The sequence below is a fragment of the Elephantulus edwardii genome, unplaced genomic scaffold, assembly GCF_000299155.1.
Source record: "Elephantulus edwardii isolate Elephantulus edwardi_28Jun2011 unplaced genomic scaffold, EleEdw1.0 scaffold00157, whole genome shotgun sequence".
Taxonomy (NCBI): Eukaryota; Metazoa; Chordata; class Mammalia; order Macroscelidea; family Macroscelididae; genus Elephantulus; species Elephantulus edwardii.
In genome coordinates, this window is record NW_006399907.1 from 7,490,915 (window position 1) to 7,505,778 (window position 14,864).

Genomic DNA, 14,864 nt, shown 5'->3' on the forward strand with positions numbered 1-14,864 from the left:
GTGTTAATCCACTTAACATATTATTATTGGTCGTTCAAAGTTTCAGGATTTTTACATTGAAAAAGAACAATTTATATCTAGATACTAGTAAACAGACAGCTTGAGATAGAATTTATACTGTTGTTCTGCACCACAGAGTCAGAATCGACCCATTGCTGACCCTCCCAATGGGTTTTCAGAGGCAGTTAATCACAGGACAAGGGGATTGCCCATCCTTCTTCAGCAGGGCTGCTGGTGATCTCGAACTGGCTACCTTCAGAATTGTAGAGCAGCTTCTTGCCACTATGGCATCAGAGCTCCTGACAGTTTATATATGACTAAGAAAATGCTTTGAAACTCAGCATCAAGAAGACAAAGAATTCTCACCACTGGGCCAACTGACAGCATCATGATGGATGCAGAAGAGATTGAGGGTGTTAACAGTTACAGCTTGCTCAGCTCCACAATCAACACTCTTGGCACCAGCAGTCAGGAAATCAAAAGATGAACTGCATTCTGTAAGTCAGAAGCAGCAGTGTCAGTCTGGAGACTAAGGTGTGCTTGATCTAGGCCATGGTCTTGGCAATTACTTGCTATACATCAGAAAGCTGGATAATGACTAAAGATGATGGAAGAAGAATTTGCCTTTTGAGTTGTGGTGCTGGAGAAGAGTCTTGAACATATACTATTGACTGCCAAGAAAACAAATCGGTCTGTCTTGGAGAGGGTGAAACCAAGTTTCTCCTTGGGAGGCTAGGATTTTGAAGCTTCATCACATATACTTTGGGCATGTGGCCAGGAAGGACCATCCTTGGAGAAGGACATCGTGCTCAGAAGGGTGGGAGGACAGGGCAGGAGAGGAAGACCCTGGATGAGAGTAACTAGGGTAATGGGGGAAGGTGTGTCGGAATTAGTGACAGTGGCTCAGGACAGGGCAGACTTCAGAGCTACTGTATATAGGGTCACGGGCAACTTGACAGCACATAACAAGAAGAAGAAAAAGAAAATACTGTTTTGAAAGGTAAATGCTAATCCAGGAAAGATTAATTTCCTTTCGTGATAAACAGTTTTAGGTACAATCTACATATGACTGAAAAAAACTGTTTCAGAGAGGCAAATACTAATCCAGGAAAGATGCATTTCCCCTCCTGGTAAACAGACAGATTAAAGTACTTTACATGACTAAAGAGAGAGAAGTAGGTTCTAGGGCAAAACAACCAGTTTTGCAGGCTGGAGGCACCTGATGTCAGTTTTACAACTATACCATATGTTTGAATAATCCTGAATTTACTGTTATCACCTTATCAGTATCAGATTTCTTGGCACAACTTAGTTAATGCATCCAAGACAGCATCTGTTGAATTAGGTCATTTGGATCAATTCCTGGGGCCGTGTTTTTGACCAATTCTTTCAGAGTAGCTTAAACTTCCTCCTTCATCACCATTGCCTCTTTTTTTTTTCTAACAGAAGAATCAGAATTCAATTTGATTTCACATTGATAGAAATTGTGAAAAAGAATTACGTTTTTTCCGTATTAGAGTAAAACATCTCAACAGAATAAGATATATCATAAATAAAATTTTGCTGATTTGTATAACTGAAACAGAAATTTGTACTCTTCAGCATAAAGGAAAATGACTTAGTAAATGTTTGTTTAAAACTTTTAAATCCAGATATAAACATATGGTTTCATTATTAACATTCAGTATAGTACAATACTAAATTATTTCCATTATCAATTAGCACCCACTTATAAAGATGCAGTCCTAGAAGCTAGCTGCTTCAGCTAGTATTAAAATAGCTTCTTTCCCCTCAAATGTAATTCAGCAAAATAGTAAAATACTGTAGCCAGATTTTTAAATTCTATTATTTGGAATTTACTGGTATGTTTAACTGAACATTCATGACTAGATGTCTTTAAAAATCGTTTAGTCACCATTGCCTCTTGATCGTATGTAGTTTCATGAAATTCTTCTGTGTCAGGCAATTCTTTTTGGTATAGTGACTCTATGTACTCCTTCCATCTTCTTTTGATGCTTCCTGGGTCATTCAACATTCTGTCCACAGCATCCTTAAGTATTGCTACTCAAGGCTTGAATTTGGTCTTCTTTTCCTTCAGCTGAAGAAATGTTGAGCGAGTTTGTGCCTTTTGATTTTCCAACTCCAGCTCTTAGCACATTTCATTATAATGCTTTGCTTTGTCTTTCCGTGCTATGCTTTGAAATCTTCTATTCAGTTCCTGAACATCTTTATTTCTTCCCTTTAGCTTTAGCTTCTCGGCCCTCTAGTGCAGTCTCTTCTGACATCTATCTTTCTCTTTTCTTCTTCCATCTTTGTAATGATCTTTTGCATTCTTCATGAGTGATATTCTTGATATCCTCCCACAGCTCATCTGGTCTTCCTTCATTAGTGTTCAAACCTGTTCCTGAGATGGTCTTTAAATTCAGGAGGGATAGATTCAAGGTCAAACTTTAGTTCTTGTGGATTTTCTTATTTTCTTTAGCTTCACTTTGAACGAGTAGCTGATGATATACCAAGAAATCTGGAGAACATCTTCTAGCCAACTGACTGGAAGAGATTCATATTTATTTCCATTCCCCCAAAAGAGGGGGTCTGACAGAATGTGGAAATTATTGAACAGTATCATTAATATCGCATGCAAGCAAGATCCTGCTGAAGATTATCCAAAAATGACTGGGAAAGTACATCAACAGAGAACTGCCAGATGTGCAGGCGGGATTTAAAAGAGGTTGTGGCACTTGGGACATTGCAGCCAAAGTTGGATGGATCTTAGCTAAAAGCAGAGAGTACCAAGGAATGTCTGTTTTTCATTGAATATGCAAAAGCATTTTACTATGTGGATCACAATAATTTGTGGCTGACTTTGAGAAGAATGAGAATCTCAGAATACTTGATTGTGCTTATGTGAAACCTATACTTGGACTAGGAGACAGTTGTTAGAACAAAGCAAGGAAACACTGCATAGTTCAAAATCAGGAAAGTTTTACCCAGGAATGCATCCTATCTCCTTATGTTTTCAATTTATGCTGAACAGATCATCTGGGAGAGGCCGAATTTTAAGAGGAGGAATGTGGCATCAGGATTGGAGAAAGACTCATTAACAACCTGCGCTATGCAGATGATACAACCTTGTTTTCTGAAACTGAGGAGGACCTGAGGCATCTGCTGCTGGTCAAGGATTTTAGCCTTCAATATGAATTAAAGCCCAACATCAAGAAAGAAAAGATTCTCACTGAGCCAACTGGCAGCATCATGATAGAGGGAGAAGATAATGAAATTGTTAACAGCTTCTGCTTTCTAAGCCCCACAATCAACACTCTTGGTATCAGCAGCCAGGAAATCAAGAGATGAATTGCACAGGGAAAATCTTGTCAGGGACCTCTCCAGAGTACTAAAGAGCAATAATGTCAGTCCAGAGACTAAGGTGCGCCTGGTCTAGGTCAAATCTTCACAATTACTTGCTATGCATCAGAGAGCTGGACAATGACTAAGGATGACAGAAGAAGAATTGATGCCATTGTGGTGCTGAAGAAGAGTATTGAACATACCATGGATTGCTAAAAGAACCAACAGGTTTGTCCTGGAGAGGGTAAAACTAGGCTGCTGTTTGAAGGCAAGGATTTTGAAGCTCTGTCTCACAGACTTTAGGCATGTTGCCAGGAGGGTCCAGTCCTTGGAGGATATCATGCTTGGAAGGGTGGAGGGAGATCCTGGATCAGATGGATTGATTTAGTGACTATGGTAATGGGGAGAGGTGTGTCAGAGGGAGTGAAATTGGTTCAAGATAGATCAAGGTTCAGAACAGTTGTACATAGGGTCTCTATGAGTTGTGACTTGACAGCATAGGACAACAAGAACAACATCAAGATCAGGCATATCCTTGCTTTTTAGCACTGGGGAGAGAAGCCTGACAGATTTCTCCAAAGCAACATGTCTTTTGATTTCTTAACTACTTTCAACATAGATATTGATTATGGGTTCAATTGTGCATTGTCTGTTCTTGAGGGAGGCTTTTATTTGAGGTTGGAAGAGGGAAGCAGGAAACATCTGAACCCTTTTTCTTGAGGAGCTGTGCAAAAGAAGGTCATTAACTCTCTAGAATAGAAGGTAAACATATTGTTCTGGTTAGCTCCTTCCTTGGCTTTTTCACACCACACAATCCAGCCCCGCAACCCACCATGCTAAGCAAGTAGCATTCACCTTTCTGATGCTTAGTATTAATGAAAAGTTAGCTAACAACTCTTGGGTGGTTACAACCTTTGGGAATTACAGCAATCTTACTTTCTCAATAAAACTATGGAGTCCTTTGTATCCTCATTCTTCTATAGGTAAAATGAAGGCTTAGTGAATGAGGTCAGAAAACTTCTCTCCAGGCCCAGGGTTGTTCACCTTCATGCTGTCAGGCTTTTTGTGAAAGGTCAGTGAGAGTCTTCCAATTTATCTCTCTCCTTGCTGCAGAAGACAAGAGCACAGGTCACTATCGATTGTAGTGAAGATTTGTTGTACTACTAGCTGGGAGAGTAACAAAAGTCAATCACAGGAATGTAGGTGAGCAATGTTACAGAAGTGTTGAAATGATTTCAGGGTCTATCTTTGTCCTGGCATTTGTTTAGAAGCTCTTCCCTCGCTTCCTCTGTAACTTCCTCTCACCAGTTAGGGTAAAGGGTTTGCCCAGAAAAAGCAGTGAAGAATAATAGGTGTCTTCTCCTCCAAAAAGAGAAATTAATTTGTATCTCTGAAAAGCTCCATTGGTGACCCCTGCAGTAGAGATCTGTGCTAGGAATTTCCTGTGACTTGTTGAATTTGCTGCTCCAGAGAAGTAAATCTTTGATTTTAATGTCCATTTAATCCAGAGTTCTATGAATTTCTAGAAATTGTACACAAATGTTTATATACATTTCCCTGGTGATGCTGTTTATGGCTTTCCTTAATTCTCAAAGGGCTTCAGGATGAGCAGAGATTAAGAACTTAATAAGTGAGCTCTATAAAAAGAACAATGGTGGAGATCTGGACAGGGGTGGGAGATGGGAGGGGGTGTGTGTGTAAGAAGGGGTGTGTGTATGTGTGTAGGGAATGATTTATCCAATACTGGTTTCCTATTTTGTAATTCAGAAATTATTATTAGGTTTGAATATTATGCCTCATCAACATAAAAAAATTAAACTTATTCCCAAACAGGATTATATTCACAAGAATAGGTGTTCGGATCCCAACATTTATTTTGGGGCAAGGAGAAGCAGTTTAATCTGTAACATGGACCTATTTCAAATTAATATAGCAGATTTTGCCCAAACAAGCCTATCTCTGAAAAATTTGGATATAGTTGCAATGTATCTTGTTTTCCTTTGAATTTTTCCTCTCTCCCTGCTCTGCTAACCTAGAGGTTACCTCTCTGGTAGGTCAAATGCACAAGTGGCTCTATAGGAGAAAGAGGGATAATCTCCTGTGGGATATACAGCACCTGGTACCCTCTGGAAAGTCCGATGTGAGTTAATGTCAACTTCATTGCAGTGATTTTGGTGGGGATTTTCTCCTATCCCCCAAACCAACAGGCATTCTGACTCATGGGAGGCTGGTGGCTCAGTGGTACATGCTGTGCTGCTAACCAAAAGGCAGTTGTTGTTAAGTGCCTTTGAGTCAGAACCAACTCAAAGCAGACCCTCCAGAGGGTTTTTCAGAGGCAGGAAATCACAGAGGAATTGATTGCCCATCTTTCTCCCAAGGGTTGCAGTTGTTGTGTGCCGTAGAGTCGGAGCCTTTAGTGGGTTTTCAGAGGCAGTTAATCGCATGGGAGGAGATTACCTATCCTCCCATGGAACAACTGCTGGCCTTGAACCACATGTCTTCTGGATTGCAGCACTGAGTTGATTGCCCCTCTTACTCCCAAGGGTAGGTAGTTCAAATCCACCAGCTGCTCTGTGGAAGAAAGATGGGCGGTCTCGTTAAGATTACAGTTTTGAAGACCTGAAGGAAGAGAGCCATGTGTAGAATTGATTCATGACAGGAGGCTTGGCCTGGTTTAAATCTTCACAGGATACTGCCCATTTTTGTCTCATTGCATGGCTGGTGGATTCGAATCAACAATCTTCGAGTTAGCAGCCTAACATAGTGCGCTCTGCAACCTAGGATCCCTTGCTTACTGACTACAGGAACTAGAACTTTGTGCCAGTTATTCATTTACTACGTCTCTGCCTCAAGACTACTCTTCTTTGCTTTGAAAAAAATGGAATTAGACCTTGTAAACATTTTACCTTCTTGAGCTGGTACAACGCTAACCTTTATCTGTAGAAGGCCCTGGAGGAGAAAGAGGCTTCTCTTATTTTAGTATGTTCCTTTAATTCACTGGGGGTTGTAGATTGCACTTGACACTAACTGCAAGTTTGGTGGTTTTCACCCACTTTACGGTATCTTGGAAGGATGGACTTAATTTACATGTGCATAAAGAGTACAGCCAAGAAAGCCCTAGAGAGCAGTTCTACTCTGCAACCGTGGGGTCACTGTGATTCAGCATCAATTTCATGGCATTGGGGTTTCCAGAGGCAGGAAATCACACAGGAGTTGATTGCCCATCTTTCTCCCAAGGGTTGCGGTTGTTGTGTTGACTCCTCTGGTCAAGCTCCTGCAGTTCATAGAGACGTTGGCTGCTTTTCAGCACAGTTCACTGGGGCAACATTTCTCCATGGTCCACTTTCCTGGCCTCTGCTTGATAATGTTCTTGAGTTCTGGGGCATGGTTCCTTCCCATGGAAGCATCCTAGACTGAAGATTCCTGCAAATAAATACGTCCTATTGGTGTGACATTTAGGAAACTTCCATGCCACCTGATGGTTGCACTTTTTAACAAAGTCTGGATGTGGCCTAAGGGACAAAAAGACTTTTCTGATTTACTGAGGCTGAACTCTAGGGTTAGTGACTGGGGGTGGGGGGTGGGGGTGGTGGATTTTATTCACCCCCACCCCCATGCAATTGTGAATTAATCTATATATAGATATATAATGGCTATTATGAATAATACTGCAGTGAATTTTGGTATACAAATAGCCATGTGTCCCTACTTTGTGTTTTCTTGTCTTTTTTTGTTTGTTTGATTGTTTTTACCTGGGAGTATGGAATTGCTGGGTCAGATGGTAATCTTATATTAAGTTTTTTGAGGAACTACCAAACTTTTCTAAAGTGGCTGAACAATTTTACATTCTTACCAGTTCATACTCTTGCCTACTACACCTGATGTTTTTCTTTTTCTTATTATAACCTCTACAACAAGAAGCAAAGTGGTATTTTGTTATAATTTTAATTTGTATTTCCCCTAGGGACACTGAGTATATTTTCATGTGCTTAATGACCATATAAACATCTTCTCTGAATAATGTCTATTCAAATCCTTTGCTCATTTTATAGTCATCTTTGTTGGGTTGAGTTTCAGGAGCTCCTGCTGACTACCTAGCTAGGTTTTCCTACATAGTGTTGTATATCCTACTTGCTGGAGTCACTTGTCCTATAAATCACTCAGTATTTAAAATTCTATAATAATGAATCAAAGCAAAGTATCAATCCCACAATTTTATTTGTAAAGAACAAAGCATGAAAAGTCATATTTTAAATGTACTCCAAAACCTGAAAAAACCCACATCAGTTTCTATGATATGTATGTTAAAGTGCTTGATATCACAATACTTGTTAAAATTTATAGTATGTTCAGATGAGAAAAAAAATCCAGTTCTGATGCATTTCATTAACAATACAAAGAAAAACAATATAATTTAAATGCAGAAATGCTTTTCTGAAGATACACAGGGTACATTTATACATGGTTCAAGTGTAACACAGAAGGTTTTTTTTTTCTTCTAATGGTTCACACCCTCATTTGATTGACAATAGAAACCTTTTACCATACCTCTCTACTATCAACAAGATTTGATGCTAGGAATAAAGATTGAGCTCATACACAAATACATCCAAGCATTTGGATCAAGGATGATTCCCTTCCTAAATAAACCAAGGAATCCCTTCAAATGGAAAAAAAATTGCTTTGATAAACTCTGCCATCAAAATCTGGTCATACAGCTCAGTGCAGTATTTTCTCAAAACCAATTTTTGTCCTTGCAAGGGCAGCGGAGGTCCTAAAGAGACGTGGGAGAATGAGGTTTGCCTAGGATTCTTTTGCTGACATTACAGTCAGAAACCTCTACACACAGCTTGGACTTCAGTCTCCCCCACCAAGATATTGATAAATGTACTTTAACAGGAATAAGGGATCTAGTAGTTCTTTTCTGTCTCTTATGTATAGTAAATAATAATGTGACAAATACTGTATAAGAAACAGGGGCTTCAAAAGACACAAAAAACTGGAGAATGACACAAGTAACTTGGGCATAGGATTAAATTTACAAGAGCAGAGAAGGGCTCAAGACTTCATTCTTAATCAATGAAGGTGTGTTAATACTGAAAAATAAATAGCTACGGTTCAGATTATCCTTTCAACATAGTGAAAAGGACAGACTAGTTTCTGTAAACCTCACAGAGAAATACTTACAGTTCCCTAATGAAAAATAGTCTACTGAAAGCTCTTAATTCATAGGAGAAAGGAGATATTTCATTATGAATAGCTACACTCCCAAAGCTGTCAAATACTCTCCTATGGATCTTGTTGGTTGTCTCATGTTCCAAAATATCTTAGGGTTGTCAATATATAGCAGTATACACAAACTGGTATGTATGGGCTCAGTCTTTCATTTACATTTAAATACAACAATCTGTTATTGCCAAAAGGAAATACCAGCAATTCAGTATTCCCCCTTTATCATTCATTCAGTGTGACAGAATGACTAAAAAAAAAAAGCCACATTATGGTAAGTACCATAGGATCACAAAAGGTATGAAAAAAAGGAGTTAAACATTTAGGATAAATTTAGAGGGAAATCAGACTTTTAAAAAGTTCCAGGTAATTTTTTCACATCTAATGTCCAATGGTTAAGAGTGCAAGGAGAGGTTGTAGTCTTGTTTTTCTCACAGAGAAGCTTATTTTATGCTATTTAGCAATGACTGAGCTACCATCATTTTTAAGGTGCTAATGACTTCTGACTTGGGCATAGCTTTAGGATCTCTAACATCATTCCAACAGCAGTGTAATAATGCCACTGTGCTAAACAATTGCTTTTTAGGAGTTTCAGAATATTTGAAAAACACTTGAAAAATATAATTTTTCAAGATGTAATATTTTTGACAATTTTATTTTAAAACAATTTCTTTTCAATCTAAAATTTTATGTGAAAATACTAATTATTCTCCCAGGGATTTATTTTTGAGATTAAATATGCCAACTGAAAACTGATTTTTACTTAACTCATAAAGCAGTATAGTTTGTTTTTTTTTAAAGCAGTATAGTTATTTTTACTATTAGCAAAACAGAAAAAATTACTTCTCAGGGTGTATGGTCCTTCCAGAAATTACCTTGAAAGATTATGTGCATTTATTCTAAGGATTCAAAGTATTTTGGTATTGGCTCAGAGGCAGTTAATAAGTTACATAAAAACTAAATTTTGCTTCTTAATATGTGATTTCAAACTCCATTACTCAGTTAACCATTCCTTTTTATTTATCAGGTTTGGATCGTAAGTACTTTGTTTCCTTCTGAAAGACCATGGTTCACCACTACTGGAAGCAGCTGAAGGAATAAACTGTTGGGCAGGCATTCAGGCAGTGCATCACGAGGCCCCCAGAGGTATGTCATCATTGGCTCCCCAGGTAACAATCCTGAAAGGGTCCAGGTGTTCAGGAAGGTGTGCAGATTCCAGTGTGTTTATTTTTAAAAGATCATTAGTCATTTCACTGTTACACATATGTATGTCACACATACATATGCTACACAAATTGAGATGAAAGTTCAGATACAATCTTTTTTTGGGGGGGTATGACTTTTAAAAGGGATAGTTTCATTTACAGCCTCCATGTCATCTAAATGCCCTTAGTTCTAACAAGAGTTGTAATTAGCATCCATAGAAATAGATGAATAAATGTTGAAGATTTAGGAAGAATACCTTGAAGGTCTGGTCCCATGTGGTCCAGTGTAATAAAAATAAAACAACGTTTATTCTAAACTGTGTTGTCACCGACCAGCTGTAGGGTAAGGGCAGGTATTTAATCTCCCTGATTCTCAAGACTCCCATCTATAAGATGAGAAGGGCAGACTAGACTCACTTCTAGCATACAAATCTAAGTCATCTTTGTTGGCTGGACAGTGTGTCAGAAGCATAGTCATATGGAAAAGATAACAAGAAGGAAACCCTGGACTATGGTTACATCTATAATGGATTGTTCCTGATCACTGAAACACCGTATTACCCTATTATAAAACAGGTTCTGAAGACCTTCCAACATCACATTCCATAACAATCAATGAAATAGCCAAGCCACAGCAGACAGAATTTAGCCTGAGTTAAACATGTGTTAGGTAGGTCTACCAGGTCACCCAGGACTATCTTCTTGAGCTACAATCATTTCCCATGAGTTTCTGATAACAGTGTTCAACCCTCTTTTTCTCAAATACTAAATCCCACTATGTTCAGTGCGCTGTTCTGTGGCTGTCCTGAATGAATACAGTATTTACTAAAGGGAGGGAGGCACTTGTTTCAATAGTTTCTTCCTCCGGGAAACAGCACTGCTGGGTAAGGCCCAGAACCCTCAGGTTGCACAAGGATCCGGAGAGGCCATGGCTGCACTTCTCAGTCACACTGGGAATAAAACCTAGAGCATGACTGAGGCAATTCAACTGCTGAAATGTGCAGATGCCTAATTAGAGTTACATGACCTGCCATAAGATGAGGAGTTAAGTAACCAGCTAATACCACACTTATGCAACATTCTTATGAAAGAATACCAAACTAGAAAGTTATTCACAACTTTTGGTCTTTCAAAAACTGTTGCCTCTAGTTTTGCTTTCATTTTGTCACTCTGTCTTGCAGTGGTTTTTAACTTCTCTAGGACCAGTTGTTGTACATTTTTATCCCTTCCTACAGAGAAACATAAAGCGTCCCTTGAAACACCCAGAAAGAGTTCATTCTTTCTTTCTCCTTCTGTTATTTGCATTATCATGGTCAACAAATACTTACTTTCACAAAAACATTCCAAGTCACACAGAGCTCTCCTCCTTCTTAAACATTCTTCCCATTTCCTGAGAGGGGGATGGGCATGGGTAGAGGGGAAAGAGGGGTGACTGGAACCCAACGGAGCCAGGGCTGTGGTAAACCTTAACAGCTAAAGCACCACTGCAAGGTTTAGATGGCAAAATGAAAAAGCACAATCGAAAACTGCTGTTTGCAGTTCCTCTAACTATGAGGCCAACACTTTGAAATTTACATCTTCCCAAAATACCTCAAAGAACAAGAATAAAAATGCCAAGAATGAAGTTGGTCTAGGCTAATCTTTCCAAAGTGTAAAGAAGTTATAATCCCACAATTTAGCACATTTCTTGGGTTTTTGTGTGTTCTCTTTCCAGTTCAGTCAAGCTCTGGGGGTCCAGTATTTAAAATACTTGAATTCTATCTTCATCTTATGCTGACTCAAAAATTTTTCCCAAAAACTGGAAAAGTGACTCATGATTCAAACATATGAAACAGTTTGTAACTAAAAAGATACAACAGATAAATCTGTTTACTTTCACAATACAAAGGCGGGGACACCGAGATGGATGGCCACAGCACAACACTGCATTTTGGGTTCCTTTGTGACAAGTGGACGGGGGAAAAAAAAAGTCGCGCTGGGTCACACTGTATTTACATGTTTACTGGCTTCTTCCTGACTAGCACCACTCTTCTCCCCCAACCCGCAATGTGTTTAAACTACTATTTTTAAGTCACAGTAGTATTCAATCTAAGAAAAGTATCTTATTAGAGTAATATAGTATCTTAAAGATAGCGTATTTACACACATCTAACACATGAAAATATTCTATTTTATACTAAATTCCAGGTTCAAATGAACTACAATACAGCATTTGCCTTATCTGTAGCATAAGGATTGTTCAAAGTGGGGGATAAGGTGGACTGCCCCCTGCAGTGACTCACTACTGCATCAGACAAGTCCAAATTGGTCCATATGGACTTGTGTGGCAGGGAAGGTTCAGGAGGAAGGGGTCTGGACTGAGAGCTCCTAGCCAATGGGGTTCACATCCACTCCTTTGATGAGTGATCCTTCCAAGACTATGGTGAAGTCCTGAATGGTCTGCAGGATGCGGATGAGGGAGTTGACAGTCATGCGGTCTCGAAGGAGGGCGCTCTCTTCATACATTCGGGTAATGGCAGGACACTCGGCTAATAGTGGAATCCACTGTGGGAGCAGGCGATCCCTACAGAGCCAAAGAGAAATAATGCTTGAGCACCACTACACCTCACCACAAAGAGATGCATGGAGGTGCTTAAAACAGGAGGATAAAGGTGTTACAAAATCCAGCCAAGCCCTGAGGTCTGAGGAAACCAAAGCCAAAAAGCTGGATATTTATAGCTGAGAAGACACACTAATCAGACAGTGTAAATTAATGGGAAAACCCACTGACATTCTGAAAGTAAGTCCTGACAAGGTGGTCATAAGACCTTCTAGACATTAAAGAAATTCTCTCCTCTTACATTATCATTTGCAAAAGATGTACAATGAGTTACCTTCTTTTTTTTTAAAAAAAACCCCACAAACCCCCAAAAACACAAAACCAAGGGTATTAGTCATACATCTGTGACAGACTGTGCCAAAAGGTATTGGGAAGAAAATACAGTTTGGGAAGAAAACACCACATTAAATAAATATTAGGGTGTGATTTAAATAAACAAAAACAAAAAAGCCCAAACCAAAAACAACCAATTAACTTAGATAAGATATCAAGGTAAGGAACAAAACCTCACCAGAAAAACATTAAGCAGATTTTATAATCCAGAAAAGGGTTGTAGTGGTCTAATAAATCACAACTTGGAAGAGATAAAAGGAGATAAAAATCATCCTCAAAAAGAACTGTAAAACTACAGCTGAAATTGGGCCCCTTGGATTAAGAAGAAATGCAGGACTGAGTTCTGTAAACCAGCTGTTTCAGGAGGACAAATCTCTTACTCCCACTGTTTATGGACTTAAATTCTGACCTTGGTGCTGTCACTTGTTATGTGTCCCTGACTGGACAACCGCTCATAGTGACCCAGTGAACAAAGATCAGCCCCTTGCTCTGTCCTGGCCATCGTCACCATCCCCACCATGCTAGCACATCCTCAGTGAGCAGCCCTGCATAGGCATCTGGCAAGGGCAGCCATAGTTAGATTATCCAAAACCTCACACTGGGGGCTCTAAGTGCTAAGGAGAAAGAAAACACACACAATTTAAAAAAAAATTCTTCTAAAGGTCTATGTGTGTTTCATTCTCCGCAAGTCTGAAAGCTGTTTTAAAATCAATGATCACACAGCTTTTATGTGTCATTTAAAAAAATTCAAGTCGTAGGAAATAATTGTAAAGAAAAGGTAACACGTATCTAGCAAAAAATCCCTTAATATTATTACATTTAAAGCAGTATGGGGTAAGGATGCAATTTAACAATGACAAAAATCAAACAAAACCAACCACACCAATTGCCATTAAGCTGATTCCAATTCATAGTATGTAACTATGTAACCTGATAAGAAGGACAAAGGCTTTAATTCTTTTCAGAAGCCACATCTTTTGTGGAGAATAGTTGGTGTGCTGAACTTCTGATCTTACCCTTATTAGCTGTATGACTCAGAGAAAATTTCTTTACTTACCTGTGTCTTGATTTTCTCATTTATAAAGTGGGGATATCAGTATACTACTTCATGTAGGGGTGCTGGTGTCACTAAATGAGACAATGGTATCTAACATACTCAATGCACAACTATCACATACTAAGTACCTAATAAATACTAGTCTTGAAACTTAGAATGCAATTCAAGAAACTTGACAGATGTATGATCTGGTATAACCTGTTCCAGACTCATGTTCACAAATAAAGACAGGAAAGGTAAGAGCCGCTTTCATACCTTGTTCCAAGGCAAACCAAAATCTGAAATTTGCCATCCTTTCCGATATTCCTGGGTGCATTATTAATAGCGTGGACATAGTGGCAGAATGTTTTGCAGGATGATTTCTGAATGAGGACATCATCTTCATTGTCTAGAGTCTGGTCAGTGGTTTCAAAATAAGCAACAGCTCTCTCTAGGCAAAGAAGGCAGAATCACATAAACTGTGCAGACACAGAAAGACTCGTCATTTAATTTTTTCTGGAAATGCTGAAGATGCGTTTTATCATAACCAGTACTGAAGCTACAGCATTACTTTATCACTGGCCTCAAAATTAATTTCGGAGGTCCATATTTCATAGATAATATGCAAGTCTAGACTGTGTTCCAGAAGACTGGAAAGTATATTTTCTTTAAGACACCATCATCAAATTGGGGAAAAAACAACAACTAAAAAAACCCCCTTCTGTTAAAACTAGAACTTTCTCTTAAGTATCGAAGCCACAGCAGCCATTGAAATGATGTCCCTTGTTCTAGTTATAGAATGGTTGGACAACACTCAGCTATACGATCCTTGCAATGGAATAAAACAAGTAAATCTGAGGAATAAATACTTATACACTTGCTGTTGTGTGCTGCTGACTCTTTGCTGATCCTTCAGTGGGTTTTCAGAGGCAGTAAATAGCATAGGAAGAGAATGCTCATCTTTCTTCTGTGGAGCAGCTGGTGGATCTGAACTATGTACCTTTGGGATTATAGTGCAGTTTCTTACCATTAGGCCATCATAGCTCCTTCCATATGTACTGGCTTGTGTATATGTACACAGATATGTATAGGTATTTATTCCTCAGATTTACTGATT

General features: G+C 38.9%; 1 protein-coding gene across 2 annotated transcripts in view; it reads right to left on the reverse strand.

Moving 5' to 3' along the window:
* Positions 1-10,499: 10,499 nt before the first annotated feature.
* DENND5B (DENN/MADD domain containing 5B) overlaps positions 10,500-14,864 on the reverse strand; it is a 234,482-nt gene continuing 230,117 nt past the window's right edge. For both annotated transcript variants that reach the window (XM_006895083.1, XM_006895082.1), the window contains 2 exons: positions 14,024-14,198; positions 10,500-12,342 (listed from right to left, as the gene is read on the reverse strand). In XM_006895083.1, coding sequence (XP_006895145.1) covers positions 12,147-12,342; positions 14,024-14,198 — 371 coding nt within the window. In that variant the 3' untranslated portion in view covers positions 10,500-12,146. The remainder of the gene's footprint in view (positions 12,343-14,023; positions 14,199-14,864) is intronic.